The following is a 15,678-nucleotide window of genomic DNA, read 5'->3' as shown; positions in this document are numbered from 1 at the left end:
TTGTCTGGCGAGATGATAATTCTATACCCTTTTCCTACTGTTAACTTGCCTCTGAGCTGCTAGGTGAGCTCAGGAGACATGACATGGATCAGGGTCATAAGGGAATAGTCCAATAGAGTACCACAGTATGAATTATAATACCCATAAAACCTTGCGGTAAAACAGGGAAATGGTCCCAGTTAGTTATTTTGGAATCACTTAAAATAAGGTCTGTGTTTTGTGTAGGTTTACCCTGGCGTGACGTTTTGATCACCATGTAAATCTCTTTGGGACAAGGTTGACTTTTTATCAATATATTTGCTTGTAACCGCTAGGTTATATGGGTATTATGATACCTCCTCTGCGGGGCTCTATTACCTACTTCCCACTGCCAAGCCCATGTAATCTGTACTGAGCTGGCCTACATACCAGACACCAGTGTGAAATGGGGTCAAAGAGTCCTAGATGTATTGGAAGGTATATAACATTGTTAAAAAGATGATTGATCTTTGCTGACTTAAGGTTGGGACATGCAGTTTTTTTTCTCTCGTTTTTTTCTCTCTCTCTCTGTGACTTGCGTTGTAGTTTGTTAGGTGTCTGATAGACGTTTCTCCATCTGTTAATGTGTGTTCTCCAGGAGCATGGCGGCCTTCGCTGGGATGTGTGACGGAGGTTCTACAGAGGACGGTTGCCTAGCAGCCTCGCGAGACGACACCACACTCAACGCACTCAACACGGTAACTGACTCTTTACAAACCCCACACTGCCATATTGAACACTATTGGTCATTTAGCAAGACACTCTTATCCAGAGCGACTTAGTCACAGCATCAGTCCCTCTACTTTACATACAGTGACGACGACGACGGGGGGGGGGGTCCTTTGTTTGTCTAAAGTAAGGGTACTGATGCTGTGCTGCTGCTCCAGTTTCAACTGTTCTACCTGTGGCTATGGAACCCTGACCTGTTCACCGGACGTGCTACCTGTCCCAGACCTGCTGTTTTCAACTCTCTAGAGACAGCAGGAGCGGTAGAGATCCTCTTAATGATCGGCTATGAAAAGCCAACTGACATTTACTCCTGAGGTGCTGACTTGCTGCACCCTCTACAACCACTGTGATTATTATTATTTGACCCTGCTGGTCATCTATGAACGTTTGAACATCTTGGCCATGTTCTGTTATAATCTCTACCCAGCACAGCCAGAAGAGGACTGGCCACCCCTCATAGCCTGGTTCCTCTCTAGGTTTCTTCCTAGGTTCTGGTCTTTCTAGGGAGTTTTTCCTAGCCACTGTGCTTCTACACCTGCATTGCTTGCTGTTTGGGGTTTTAGGCTGGGTTTCTGTACAGCACTTTGAGATATCAGCTGATGTAGGAAGGGCTTTATAAATACATTTGATTTTATTTGATGCAGTGACTTAAGTTTCTTCTGGATAATGTTAATGTGATATGTTGGTGTGTGTCTGGATAATGTTGATGTGACATTTTGGTGTGTGTCTGGATAATGTTGGTGTGTGTCTGGATAATGTTGATGTGACGTGTTGGTGTGTGTCTGGATAATGTTGATGTGACATGTTGTGTGTGTCTGGATAATGTTGATGTGACGTGTTGGTGTGTGACATGTTGGTGTGTGTCTGGATAATGTTGATGTGATGTGTTGGTGTGTGTCTGGATAATGTTGATGTGACATGTTGGTGTGTGTCTGGATAATGTTGATGTGATGTGTTGGTGTGTGTCTGGATAATGTTGATGTGACATGTTGGTGTGTGTCTGGATAATGTTGATGTGATGTGTTGGTGTGTGTCTGGATAATGTTGATGTGACATGTTGGTGTGTGTCTGGATAATGTTGATGTGTCGTGTTGGTGTGTGTCTGGATAATGTTGATGTGTGTCTGGATAATGTTGGTGTGTGTCTGGATAATGTTGATGTGACATGTTGGTGTGTGTCTGGATAATGTTGATGTGACATGTTGGTGTGTGTCTGGATAATGTTGATGTGACATGTTGGTGTGTGTCTGGATAATGTTGATGTGACATGTTGGTGTGTGTCTGGATAATGTTGATGTGATGTGTTGGTGTGTGTCTGGATAATGTTGATGTGACATGTTGTGTGTGTGTCTGGATAATGTTGATGTGTGTGTGTGTGTGTGTGTGTGTGTGTGTGTGTGTGTGTGTGTGTGTGTGTGTGTGTGTGTGTGTGTGTGTGTGTGTGTGTGTGTGTGTGTGTGTGTGTGTCGATGAAAGCAGTTGGTATGTGGGCTTTAATGTAAATGAATCAAGAAAATTGCATAAATAATTCAAACGTTTAACATCTGTCTCTAACTGTAGTTTATACAGTCACCTTTCTGTTATTAATTATTTTGTCCGTAGATAAAAAATAAAAAAGCTAATATTGTGAATTTTGAACTGCCCTGTTTCCTCCTCAGCTCCACGAGAGCTGTTACGATGCAGGCAAGGCCCTACAGCGCCTGGTCAAGAAGCCCGTTCCCAAACTCATAGAGAAGTGCTGGTCAGAGGACGAAGTGGTAAGACACTCATTATTATTATTGTTTATTATTATTATTATTTGATAACCTTTAACCTCCAGATAGGACGTTTTGGCATCAGAGCTGGGTTTAAATATGTTTTTTCTGATTTTTTTTCCCAAGCTGAACTTTATTGAGCTTGCCTAGCACAATGTCCACACAACACTTATATAAGTCATATTCTTCCAACACTACAGTGGCTTGTTATAATGTGTTCCTGTGGTTGTCTTTAGAGGGAGCTGTTGAGACAAAGGTTCTGCTGTATAGCTGCTGGTTTGGGCCACATAAAATATTAGTATTGAGAGCAGCTGCATCCTGTATATCGACTGCAGAAAAAAAACATATTGGAAGAAGTTGTGTGTGTGTGTCTGTGTGTGTGTGTGAGGAAGAAGGAAAAGATTGAGAGCCTGTATCATTGTCCTCCATTTAGATTCCAATCTCAATGCAGCTGGGGCTAGTTCTGGTATTAGAATACATGCCCCTGGCCAAAGGTATGTGGACACCTGCTCGTCCAACGTCTCATTCCAAAATCACGGGCATTAATATGGAGTTGCCCCCCCCTTTGCTGCTATAACAGCCTCCACGATTCTGGGAAGGTTTTCCACCAGATGTTGGAACATCGCTGCAGGGACTTGCTTCCATTCAGCCACAAGAGCATTAGTGAGGTTGGGTACTGATGTTGGGTGATTAGGCCTGGCTCACAGTCGCCATTTCAATTCATCCCAAAGGTGTTTGATGGAGTTAGTCAGGGCTATGTGCAGGCCAGTCAAGTTCTTCCACGGCGATCTCGACAAACCATTTCTGTATGGACCTCTCTTTGTGCACGGAGGCATTGTTATGCTGAAACAGGAAAGGGCTTTCCCCAAACCCTTGCCACAATGTTGGAAGCACAGAATCACCTAGAATGTCTTTATGCTTTAGTGTTAATTGTACCCTTCACTGGAACTAAGGGGCCCGAACCATGAAAAACAGTCCTTGTCCATTATTCCTCTTCCACCAAACTTTACAGTTGGCACAATGCATTGGGGCAGGTAGCGTTCTCCTGGCATCTGCCAAACATAGATTAGTCCCGTCGGCTTGCCAGATGGTGAAGCGTGATTCCTCACATTAGAGTCCAATGACGGTGAGCTTTACACCACTCCGGCCAACACTTGGCATTGAGCATGATGATCTTAGGCTTGTATGCGGCTGCTCGGCCACGGAAACCCATTTCATGTAACTCCCGACGGACAGTTCTTGTGCTGACGTTGCTTCCAGAGGCAGTTTGGAACTCGGTAGTGAGTGTTGCAACCGAGGACAGACGATGTTGTGATTTGCTTCATGAAATGTGTTTCCATGGCCGAGCAGCCTCACACAAGCCTAAGATCACTGAGTGCTGAAGCCTGTCGCGTGTTAAAATCGTCTGTCTTTGGTAGTTCCTGACCTGGACTAGTAAAACATGTTGTTTTGTGTAGTTCCTGACCTGGACTAGTAAAACATATTGTTTTGTGTAGTTCCTGACCTGGACTAGTAAAACATATTGTTTTGTTGTAGTTCCTGACCTGGACTAGTAAAACATATTGTTTTGTGTAGTTCCTGACATGGACTAGTAAAACATATTGTTTTGTGTAGTTCCTGACCTGGACTAGTAAAACATATTGTTTTGGTAGTTCCTGACCTGGACTAGTAAAACATATTGTTTTGTGTAGTTCCTGACCTGGACTAGTAAAACATATTGTTTTGTGTAGTTCCTGACCTGGGCTAGTAAAACATATTGTTTTGTGTAGTTCCTGACCTGGACTAGTAAAACATATTGTTTTGTGTAGTTCCTGACCTGGACTAGTAAAACATATTGTTTTGTGTAGTTCCTGACCTGGGCTACAGTACCAGTGACAAGTTTGGACACACCTACTCATTCAAAGGTTTTTCTTTATTTTTACTATTTTCTACATTGTAGAATAATAGTGAAGACATCGACACTATAAAATGAGAAATATGGAATAATGTAGTAACCAACAAAATGTTAAACAAATCAAAATATGTTTTAGATTCTTCAAAGTAGCCAACTTGGAATTCTCTTAACCAGCTTCATGAGAAATGCTTTTCCAACAGTCTTGAAGGAGTTCCCACATATGCTGAGCACTTGTTGGCTGATTTTCCTTCACTCTGCGGTCCACCTCATCCCAAACCATCTCAATTCAATTGAGGCCGGGTGATTGTGGAGGCCAGGTCATCTGATGCAGCACCGTCACTCTCCTTCTTGGTCAAATAGCCCTTACACAGCCTGGGGGGGGTGGTTGGGTCATTGTCCCATTGAAAAATAAATGATAGCCCCACTAAGCGCAAACCAGATGGGATGGCGTATCACTGCAGAATGCTGTGGTAGCCATGCTGGTATTCCTTGAATTCTAAATCAATCACAGACAGTCTCATCAGCAAAACACCATCACACCACCACCTCCATGCTTCACGGTGGGAACCACACATGCAGAGATCATCCTTTCACCTACTCTGCATCTCACAAAGACACAGATTTTAGAACCAAAAATCTCAGAAAGGACAGATTTTCACCGGTCTAATGTCTATTGCTCGTTTCTCTTGGCCCATGCAAGTCTCTTCTTATTATTGGTGGCCTTTAGTAGTGGTTTCTTTGCAACAATTCAAACATGAAGGCCTGATTGACACAGTCTCCTCTGAACAGTTGTGTTTGTTACTTGAACTCTGAAGCATTTATTTGGGCTACAATTTCTGAGGCTGGTAACTCTAATGAACTTCTCCTCTGCAGCAGAGGTAACTCTGGGGGATCCTTTCCTGTGGCGGTCCTCATGAGAGCCAGTTAACTCTAATGAACTTCTCCTCTGCAGCAGAGGTAACTCTGGGTCTTCCTTTCCTGTGGCGGTCCTCATGAGAGCCAGTTAACTCTAATGAACTTCTCCTCTACAGCAGAGACGACTCTGGGTCTTCCTTTCCTGTGGCAGTCCCTCATGAGTGCCAGTTCCATCATAGCACTTGATTATTTTTGCGACTGCACTTGAAGACACTTAAATTAATGATGGACTGTCGTTTCTCTTTGGTTATTTGAGCTGGTTCTTGCCATAAAATGGACTTGGTCACCAAATAGGGCTATCTTCTATATACCAACCCTACCTTGTCACAACGCGACTGATTGGCTCAAACACATTAAGAAGGAAAGAAATTCCAGAGGTTGAGGTCCTGAGGTTGAGGTCAGGGCTCTGTGCAGGTCAGTCAAGTTCTTCCACAGTAAAACCTAGTCTTGTACTATTATTACAACTTCTAGTTTATCTCGTGCTCCTATATATTACATTTTATGTCATTCCAGGCAAGTAATGGTAACAGATTAAGTCACTCGTTCTTTAGTAGCAATAGACCAGCTATGAATTCTCTGTATGATTTACAGTGTATTTGGAAAGTATTCCGACCCCTTGACTTTTTCCACATTTTGTTAAATTACAGCCTTATTCTAAAATGGATTTAAAAAAAATGTTCCCCTGTTATCAATCTATTATTATTATTATTATATTATACACGCAATAACCCATAATGACATCACAATACCCCATAATGACATCACAATACCCCATAATGACAAAACAATACCCCATAATGACATCACAATAACCCATAATGACATCACAATACCCCATAATGACTTCACAATACCCCATAATGACATCACAATACCCCATAATGACTTCACAACACCCCATAATGACTTCACAATACCCCATAATGACATCACAATAACCCATAATGACATCACAATACCCCATAATGACTTCACAACACCCCATAATGACTTCACAATACCCCATAATGACATCACAATACCCCATAATGACATCACAATACCCCATAATGACTACACAATACCCCATAATGACCTCACAATACCCCATAATGACATCACAATACCCCATAATGACATCACAATACCCCATAATGACATCACAATACCCCATAATGACAAAGTGAAAATGTATAATGTATGAAGATAAAAATGTAAAAAATATCACATTTACATAAGTATTCAGACTCTTTACTCAGTACTTTGTTGAAGCACCTTTGGCAGCGATTACAGCCTCATGTCTTCTTGGGTATGACGTTACAAGCTTGGCACACCTGTATTTGGGGAGTTTCTCACATTCTTCTCTGCAGATCCTCTCAAGCTCTGTCAGGTTGGATGGGGAGCGTTGCTGCACAGCTATTTTCAGGTCTCTCCGGAGATGTTCGACCAGGTTCAAGTCCGGGCTCTGGCTGGGCCACTCAACGACATTCAGAGACTTGTCCTGAAGCCCACTCCTACATTGTCTTGGCTGTGTGCTTAGGCTTGTAGACCTGATGGAAGGTGAACCTGCGCCCCCGTCTGTTCCTGAGCGCTCTGGAGCAGGTTTACATCAAGGATCTCTCTGTACTTTGCTCCGTTCACCTTTCCCTCGATCCTGACTAGTCTTCCAGTCCCTGCCGCTGAAAAACATCCCCACAGCATGATGCTGCCACCACCAAGAGCCACCGTAGGGATAGTGCCAAGTATCCTCCAGACGTGAATCTTGGCATTCTGGTCGTTAGACCAGAGAATCTTGTTTCTGATGGTCTGAGAGTCCTTTAGGTGCCTTTGGGCAAACTCCAAGCGGGCTGTTGTGCCTTTTACTTAGGAATGGTTTCCGTCTGAACACTCTACCATAAAGGCCTGATTAGTGGAGTGCTGTGGAGATGGTTGTCCTTCTGGAAGGTTCTCCCATCCACTCAGTGGAGCTCTGCCAGAGTGAACATCGGCTTCTTGGTCACCTCCCTGACCAAGGCCAGTCACCCCGATTGCTCAGTTTGGGCCGGCGGCCAGCTCTAGAAAGCATCTCGGTGGTTCCATTTAAGATTGATGTACTTGGGGACCATAAATGCTGTAGAAATGTTTTGGTCCCCAGATCTGTGCCTCCACACAATCCGGTCTCGGATCTCTACGGACAATTCCTTCGACCTCATGGCTTGGTTTTTGTTCTGACATGCACTGTCAACTGTGGGACCTTATATAAACAGGTGTTTGCCTTTCCAAATCATGTCCAATCAATTGAATTTACGACAGGTGGAGTTCAATCAAGTTGAATCAACTTCTCAAGGATGATCCATGGAAACAGGATGCGCCTGAGCTCAATTTCGAATCTCATTGCAAAGGGTCTGAATACTTATATACATATGGTATTTCTATATTTATTACATTTTTTTTAAATACATTCTGTTAACATTTCTAGAAACGTGTTTACGCTTTGTCATTGTGGGGTATTAATGAGCAAAAATAATCATGTAATCCATTTTAGACCTTACACGGCCATGCTGAGATGATCAGTGTGTGGTGTCGGGGGGGTGGTCAGCTCTCGCCACACGTCACCGAGGCGAGCTCGCAGTTCTCTCACAGGCCATTCGCAGGCCTTTTATTGCATAGCCGCCCTCTGCAGAGAGTAGCCAGATATGCTTTCCTACTGCCTGAGGCAGGCAGGCAGGAGGTCGTCTGTTGTAAGGTTGTGGGCCCTCCCCATGGTGTCCATAGCCCAGCCAGTCACCTAGCCACCCAGTCCGTACTTAACCTTCCAAGGACACTGGCCTGTTCATTCCTTCCCTTTCCTTCTGTCCCTCCCTTCCTCCCTCCTTCACTCCCAGTGAAGTGATGTGATTTCCATCTGGTCTTTCGACAGCCCCACACACAGCCTTGAGAGACAGGTGTAAATGTAGCCCGACCTTGACGCAGACACACGCTCAGACATCGGCCCCCGTTGGCTTCGCTGCTCCCTCGTTTTATGTACTCCACTCACCCTCCAGGACCAGCCTCATTATTTCTTCCTGCTCTCTTTTCTTCCTCCCTTCTTCCTTTTGAAGTGGGCATACAAGTGACAGTGGGGGCTGTGGAGATGACAGAATCAGCCCGTCTGCAGGGTCACTGGTAGCCTAGTGGTTAGAGTGTAGAGGAGGTGGGTAGCCTAGTGGTTAGAGTGTAGAGGAGGTGGGTAGCCTAGTGGTTAGAGCGTTGGACTAGTAACCGGAAGGTTGCCAGTTCAAATCCCCGAGCTGACAAGGTACAAATCTGTCGTTCTGCCCCTGAACAAGGCAGTTAAACCCACTGTTCCTAGGTCGTCATTGAAAATAAGAATTTGTTCTTAACTGACTTGCCTGGTAAAATAAAAATTAAAAATAAACCTCTCTCATAATCTGAAATAGTCTTATACATTCTCCCTACACTAATCTGAAATGGTCACATACATTAGCAGAGAGCTTGAGAGGATCTGCAGAAGAAAGAATGGGAGAAACTCCCCAAATACAGGAGAATACAGGAGTTTATAGCATCATACCCAAGAAGACTCGAGACTGTAATCACTGCCAAACGTGCTTCAACAAAGGGTCTGAATATTTATGTAAATGTGCTAATTCAATTTTTTATATATATAATTGAGGAGAAATTACTAACAAAATTGGGGAGAAAATGTACCCAATTTTGTGCTATCCAATTGTTAGTATTATTATCTTGTCTCATCGCTACAACTCCCGTACGGGCTCGGGAGAGACGATGGTCGAAAGTCATGCGTCCTCCGAAACACAACCCAACCAAGACGCACTGCTTCTTCACACAGCGCGCATCCAACCCGGAAGCCAGCTGCACCAATGTGTCGGAGGAAACACCGTGCACCTGGCGACCTTGGTTAGCGTGCACTGCGCCCGGCCAGTAGGTTATCCCTACCGGCCAAACCCTGCCTAACCCGGACGATGCTAGGCCAATTGTGCGTCACCCCACGGACCTCCCGGTCACGGCTGGCTGCGACAGAGCCTGGGCGGGATCCCAGAGTCTCTGCTGGCACAGCTAGCGCTGCGATGCAGTGCCCTAGACCACTGCGCCACCTGGGAGGCCATGTATATTTACTACCCCAACAACTACTCCCACCACTACCCCAACTACCACCACTATCCTCACCACTACCGCAACTACCACCACCAACACTACCACCAACACTGCCCCCACAACCTCCACCACTACCCCACAACCTCCACCACTACCCCACAACTTCCACCACTACCCCAACAACTACCCCCACAACTACCCCACAACTTCCACCACTACCCCAACAACTACCCCCACAACTACCCCACAACTTCCACCACTACCCCCACAACCTCCACCACTACCCCAACAACTACCCCCACAACTACCCCACAACTTCCACCACTACCCCCACAACCTCCACCACTACCCCAACAACTACCCCAACAACCTCCACCACTGCCCCAACAACTACCCCCACAACCTCCACCACTACCCCAACAACTACCCCAACAACTACCACCACTACCCCACATCCTCCACCACTACCCCAACAACTACCACCACTACCCCACACCCTCCACCACTACCCCACAACCTCCACCACTGCCCCCATACCCTCCACCACTACCCCAACAACTACCACCACTGCCCCCATACCCTCCACCACTACCCCCACAACCTCCACAACTACCCCACAACTTCCACAACTACTACCACCACCACCACAACTACCCCCACCACTCCCACAACGACCAACACCACAACTACTGCCACCACCACCACAACTACTGCCACCACCACCACAACTACCCCCACCACTCCCACAACGACCAACACCACAACTACTGCCACCCCCACCACTACTACTAATACCACCACATCTACCTCCACCATTTTCTTCCTTTATTGTACTTTCTCGCCAGTCTCTAACATCTTTGCTCCGTGAAAGTTGACAGAGAACTTCACAGATGTCAACTAGATTGAAGCATTCATTCTATCCGTTTATGACATCATTCATTCTATCTGTTTATGACATCATTCATTCTATCCGTTTATGACATCATTCATTCTATCTGTTTATGACATCATTCATTCTATCCGTTTATGACACCATTCATTCTATCCGTTTATGACATCATTCATTCTATCCATTTATGACATCATTCATTCTATCCGTTTATGACATCATTCATTCTATCCATTTATGACATCATTCATTCTATCCGTTTATGACATCATTCATTCTATCCGTTTATGACATCATTCATTCTATCCCATTTATGACATCATTCATTCTATCCGTTTATGACATCATTCATTCTATCCATTTATGACATCATTCATTCGACGTTGAATTCGACGATCATGTATCGACGTGTACTTCAGCGTGTTCCAGTTCCCGCCAATATCCAGCAATTTCACACAGCCATTGATGAGGAGAGGGACAAGATTCCACAGGCCACAATCTGATCAACTCTATGTGAAGGAGATGTGTCGCGCTGCGTGAGGCAAATTGGGGTCACACCAGATACTGACTGGTTTTCTGATCCACAGCTCCGGCTTCTTTTTGCTTTGCTGTCTGTGATCAACAGATGCAGATCTGTATTCCCAGTCATGGGAAATCCATAAATTAGGGCTTAATGAATATTTAAATTGACTGATTTCCTTGTGAACTGTAACTCAGTAAAATCTTTGAAGTAGTTTTATCTTGCATTTACGTTGATTTGTTATATTTTTGATCAGTATAGTAACTGTTGTCAGGAAGGAATGTTATAGTTTTGATCAGTATAGTAACTGTTGTCAGGAAGGAATGTTATATTTTTGATCAGTATAGTAACTGTTGTCAGGAAGGAATGTTACATTTTTGATCAGTACAGTAACTGTTGTCAGGAAGGAATGTTATATTTTTGATCAGTATAGTAACTGTTGTCAGGAAGGAATGTTATAGTTTTGATCAGTATAGTAACTGTTGTCAGGAAGGAATGTTACATTTTTGATCAGTATAGTAACTGTTGTCAGGAAGGAATGTTATATTTTTTATCAGTAGTAACTGTTGTCAGTAACTGACATTCCTTCCTGGCAAGGAAGGAGTAAGAAATACACTATTAGCTAACCTAGTAGTGTCTGCAAGTATACTGAACAATGCTAACGTTCTGTTGGAATATCTTGTTTCTCTCTACGGTGAAACTTATGTTGAGAAATATTTTTATTCAAATGTTTGTAGCATAGCTGAGGTTCTTGTTTCAACATGTAAGCAATCTACAAAGACGATGTGGGGTGTCTTGTCACCATGGAGACTATGTGGGGTGTCTTGTGTCACCATGGAGAGGATGTGGGGTGTCTTGTCACCATGGAGAGGATGTGGGGTGTCTTGTCACCATGGAGAGGATGTGGGGTGTCTTGTCACCATGGAGAGGATGTGGGGTGTCTTGTCACCATGGAGAGGATGTGGGGTGTCTTGTCACCATGGAGACGATGAGGGGTGTCTTGTCACCATGGAGACGATGAGGGGTGTCTTGTCACCATGGAGAGGATGTGGGGTGTCTTGTCACCATGGAGAGGATGTGGGGTGTCTTGTCACCAAGGAGAGGATGTGGGGTGTCTTGTCACCAAGGAGAGGATGTGGGGTGTCTTGTCACCATGGAGATGATGTGGGGTGTCGTGTTACCATGGAGAGGATGTGGGGTGTCTTGTCACCATGGAGAGGATGTGGGGTGTCTTGTCACCATGGAGATGATGTGGGGTGTCTTGTGTTACCATGGAGAAGATGTGGGGTGTCTTGTGTTACCATGGAGAGGATGTGGGGTGTCTTGTCACCATGGAGAGGATGTGGGGTGTCTTGTCACCATGGAGATGATGTGGGGTGTCTTGTGTTACCATGGAGAAGATGTGGGGTGTCTTGTGTTACCATGGAGAGGATGTGGGGCGTCTTGTGTTACCATGGAGAGGATGTGGGGTGTCTTGTCACCATGGAGAGGATGTGGGGTGTCTTGTCACCATGGAGAGGATGTGGGGTGTCTTGTCACCATGGAGAGGATGTGGGGTGTCTTGTCACCATGGAGAGGATGTGGGGTGTCTTGTCACCATGGAGACGATGTGGGGTGTCTTGTCACCATGGAGATGATGTGGGGTGTCTTGTCACCATGGAGAGGTGTGGGGTGTCTTGTCACCATGGAGAGGATGTGGGGTGTCTTGTCACCATGGAGAGGATGTGGGGTGTCTTGTCACCATGGAGAGGATGTGGGGTGTCTTGTCACCATGGAGAGGATGTGGGGTGTCTTGTCACCAAGGAGAGGATGTGGGGTGTCTTGTCACCAAGGAGAGGATGTGGGGTGTCTTGTGTCACCAAGGAGAGGATGTGGGGTGTCTTGTCACCATGGAGATGATGTGGGGTGTCTTGTCACCATGGAGAGGATGTGGGGTGTCTTGTCACCATGGAGAGGATGTGGGGTGTCTTGTCACCATGGAGAGGATGTGGGGTGTCTTGTCACCATGGAGAGGATGTGGGGTGTCTTGTCACCATGGAGACTATGTGGGGTGTCTTGTGTCACCATGGAGAGGATGTGGGGTGTCTTGTCACCATGGAGATGATGTGGGGTGTCTTGTCACCATGGAGAGGATGTGGGGTGTCTTGTCACCATGGAGATGATGTGGGGTGTCTTGTGTTACCATGGAGAAGATGTGGGGTGTCTTGTGTTACCATGGAGAGGATGTGGGGTGTCGTGTTACCATGGAGAGGATGTGGGGTGTCTTGTCACCATGGAGAGGATGTGGGCTGTCTTGTGTTACCATGGAGAGGATGTGTGTGTATCCTCTGTCTGTGTGTGTCCCCTGTGTCTGTCTGTGTGTGTGTCCTCTGTCTGTGTGTGTGTCCTCTGTCTGTGTGTGTGTGTGTCCTCTGTCTGTGTGTGTGTCCTGTGTGTGTGTGTGTGTGTGTGTGTGTGTGTGTGTGTGTGTGTGTGTGTGTGTGTGTGTGTGTGTGTGTGTGTGTGTGTGTGTGTGTGTGTGTGTGTGTGTGTGTGTGTGTGTGTGTGTGTCCTCTGTGTGTGTCCTCTGTGTGTGTCCTCTGTGTGTGTCCTCTGTGTGTGTCCTCTGCGTGTGTTTGTGTCCTCTGTGTGTGTGTGTCCTCTGTGTGTGTGTGTGTATAACCAGCATGATCTTCACCCGTTTCATAGCTTCATAACAATCAGCTCTGAAGCAGGAAGTACAAACACATCACAATGACCTTTTTAGCTGTTTGCTCTGCCTCTCCTCCTCCCTTTCTATCGCTCCTCTCCTCTAATGCCACACAACACACAATAGAGTACTGTTAAATGCAGGGGAGGGGGGGGAGACTGGGTGAAAGCGCCAGCCTCTCTCTTGGAACACTCTGACAGAGAGAGAACCCTGTTGTTTCAGCACACACAGCCGGCTGGTGATTTGGTAGCTAGTCTGCTTCCCACCCTGCCTCCTCCTCCCCTATCCTCCCCCTCTCTTCTCTCCTTCTCTTTTCTCTTGCTCTCTCTTTGGCTCACTCAGCTCGGCCCCTCCTCCCTCCCCTGCTGCGTTGCCAGGCAACAGCGGTCTGGAGCAATGGGAGCAGGGGCGGCGAGGGAGGGAGTAGAGCGAGAGAGAGAGAGAAGAGTTGAGGGGGAGGGAGCAGGGCCAAGCAGAGCGGAGCAAAGCGATTGGTGGAGCAGATTGGTGTATGATTTATTAGCGGGGCTGGAGAGGCAGGAGAGATGGAATGAAGGGAGGACGAGAGCGGAGAGCCCAGACGGCAGCTGAAATGGAGCTTTTAACCGGAGCCGGCATGTAGAGGGGGGGAAAGGAGGGAGGGAAGGCAGAGAGACGGAAAGGAAGGAGTGAAGGAGTGGGCAGGGAGGATTAGAGGAGTGAAGTGGGGGGAGGGAGGAGGAGGAGGAGTGTGTTGCAGTACAGTCAGCCGTCTGAACAGCTCAGCCAACTGAGCAATACATCTCCAGACAGCCAGGCTGTGTGAACAGGACATTAGTGGGGATGAGATAATTGGTTGATATGATTGGGACTGGGGGGAGTGGCTGCTGCTGTGTAGTGATGGGTGTTAATTGCCCACCCCACCACCATGAAATTGTGAAGGGGACTCTGGATCTGTCTCCATCCGTCTGTATGTTAGACACACGAGATTTCTCAAGACCGCATTGGGGCGATTTTGACAAAGCTTCTGTTAATGATACGTCTTGCAATAGAGACCGGGTGTTTACAAAATGACACTGATCGGCACAAGGCGAAAGCTATGGTAATTAATTAAAATATATTAGTCACAAGCAATATCTCAATTGGCCCAAGGGGAGCGCTGCATCATTTGTGGGGGACGACATGTTTACCGTTGCCTCGTTGAGGTTAGTCACAAGCAGGGCCAGAGCCCATACACCCCAGGAAATGAAGTACCGCTTTACGTCACTGACTCCGCTTTACGTCAGATACCGCTTTACGTCACTGACTCCGCTTTACGTCACAGATACCACTTTACGTCACTGACTCCGCTTTACGTCACTGACTCCGCTTTACGTCACTGACTCCGCTTTACGTCACTGACTCCGCTTTACGTCACTGACTCCGCTTTACGTCACTGACTCCGCTTTACGTCACTGACTCCGCTTTACGTCACTGACTCCGCTTTACGTCACTGACTCCGCTTTACGTCACTGATACCGCTTTACGTCACAGACTCCGCTTTACGTCACTGACTCCGCTTTACGTCACTGACTCCGCTTTACGTCACTGACTCCGCTTTACGTCACTGACTCCGCTTTACGTCACTGACTCCGCTTTACGTCACTGACTCCGCTTTACGTCACTGACTCCGCTTTACGTCACTGACTCCGCTTTACGTCACTGACTCCGCTTTACGTCACTGACTCCGCTTTACGTCACTGACTCCGCTTTACGTCACAGACTCCGCTTTACGTCACAAGCATTAAATACATCACACTAATTAACTGGAAGTGTACTGCAGTCAACCAACCAGTCTCTCTTCCTGGACCGGCCTTCTGGCTTTCTGCAGTTTAACTTCCCAGAATGCTTTTCACTGCAGTTGTGATTCGGTGAAGAAACCAGGGCTGTCCCCAACAACAACAATAAAATCATCTTGGTCAGCCTATAGTCGATTGGTCGAAATGTTAAAACGTTTATTTTTCGTATATCAACTTTATATGCGTTGGCTTGTCTGATGCTTTAAGCTCAATGTTTGCTGAACTAAGACACACACGGCTCGAGGTGGCCAGAGATGAAGAAAAACTTGACCCGACCGTCGTCCTCCAGCTCCTGCTGACGTTCTCAGATTCTGCCGTTACTCTCCTGAAGTTGCCGACGATAAGCTACACGAGGAGTTTGCAACCGTTCTCGTGCGTGA

General features: G+C 46.3%; 1 protein-coding gene across 1 annotated transcript in view; it reads left to right on the top strand.

The window, feature by feature from the left end:
* Positions 1-15,678, top strand: part of LOC124045399 (arginine-glutamic acid dipeptide repeats protein-like) — a 277,031-nt gene that overhangs the window by 203,247 nt on the left and 58,106 nt on the right. The window contains 2 exon segments of the mRNA XM_046364695.1: positions 617-716; positions 2,405-2,503. Of these exon segments, the coding sequence (XP_046220651.1) occupies positions 617-716; positions 2,405-2,503 (199 nt within the window).

The sequence above is a fragment of the Oncorhynchus gorbuscha genome, linkage group LG10, assembly GCF_021184085.1.
Source record: "Oncorhynchus gorbuscha isolate QuinsamMale2020 ecotype Even-year linkage group LG10, OgorEven_v1.0, whole genome shotgun sequence".
NCBI lineage: Eukaryota > Metazoa > Chordata > Actinopteri > Salmoniformes > Salmonidae > Oncorhynchus > Oncorhynchus gorbuscha.
Note: the sequence above shows the minus strand (reverse complement) of the source record. Positions and strands in the feature narration are given on the sequence as shown.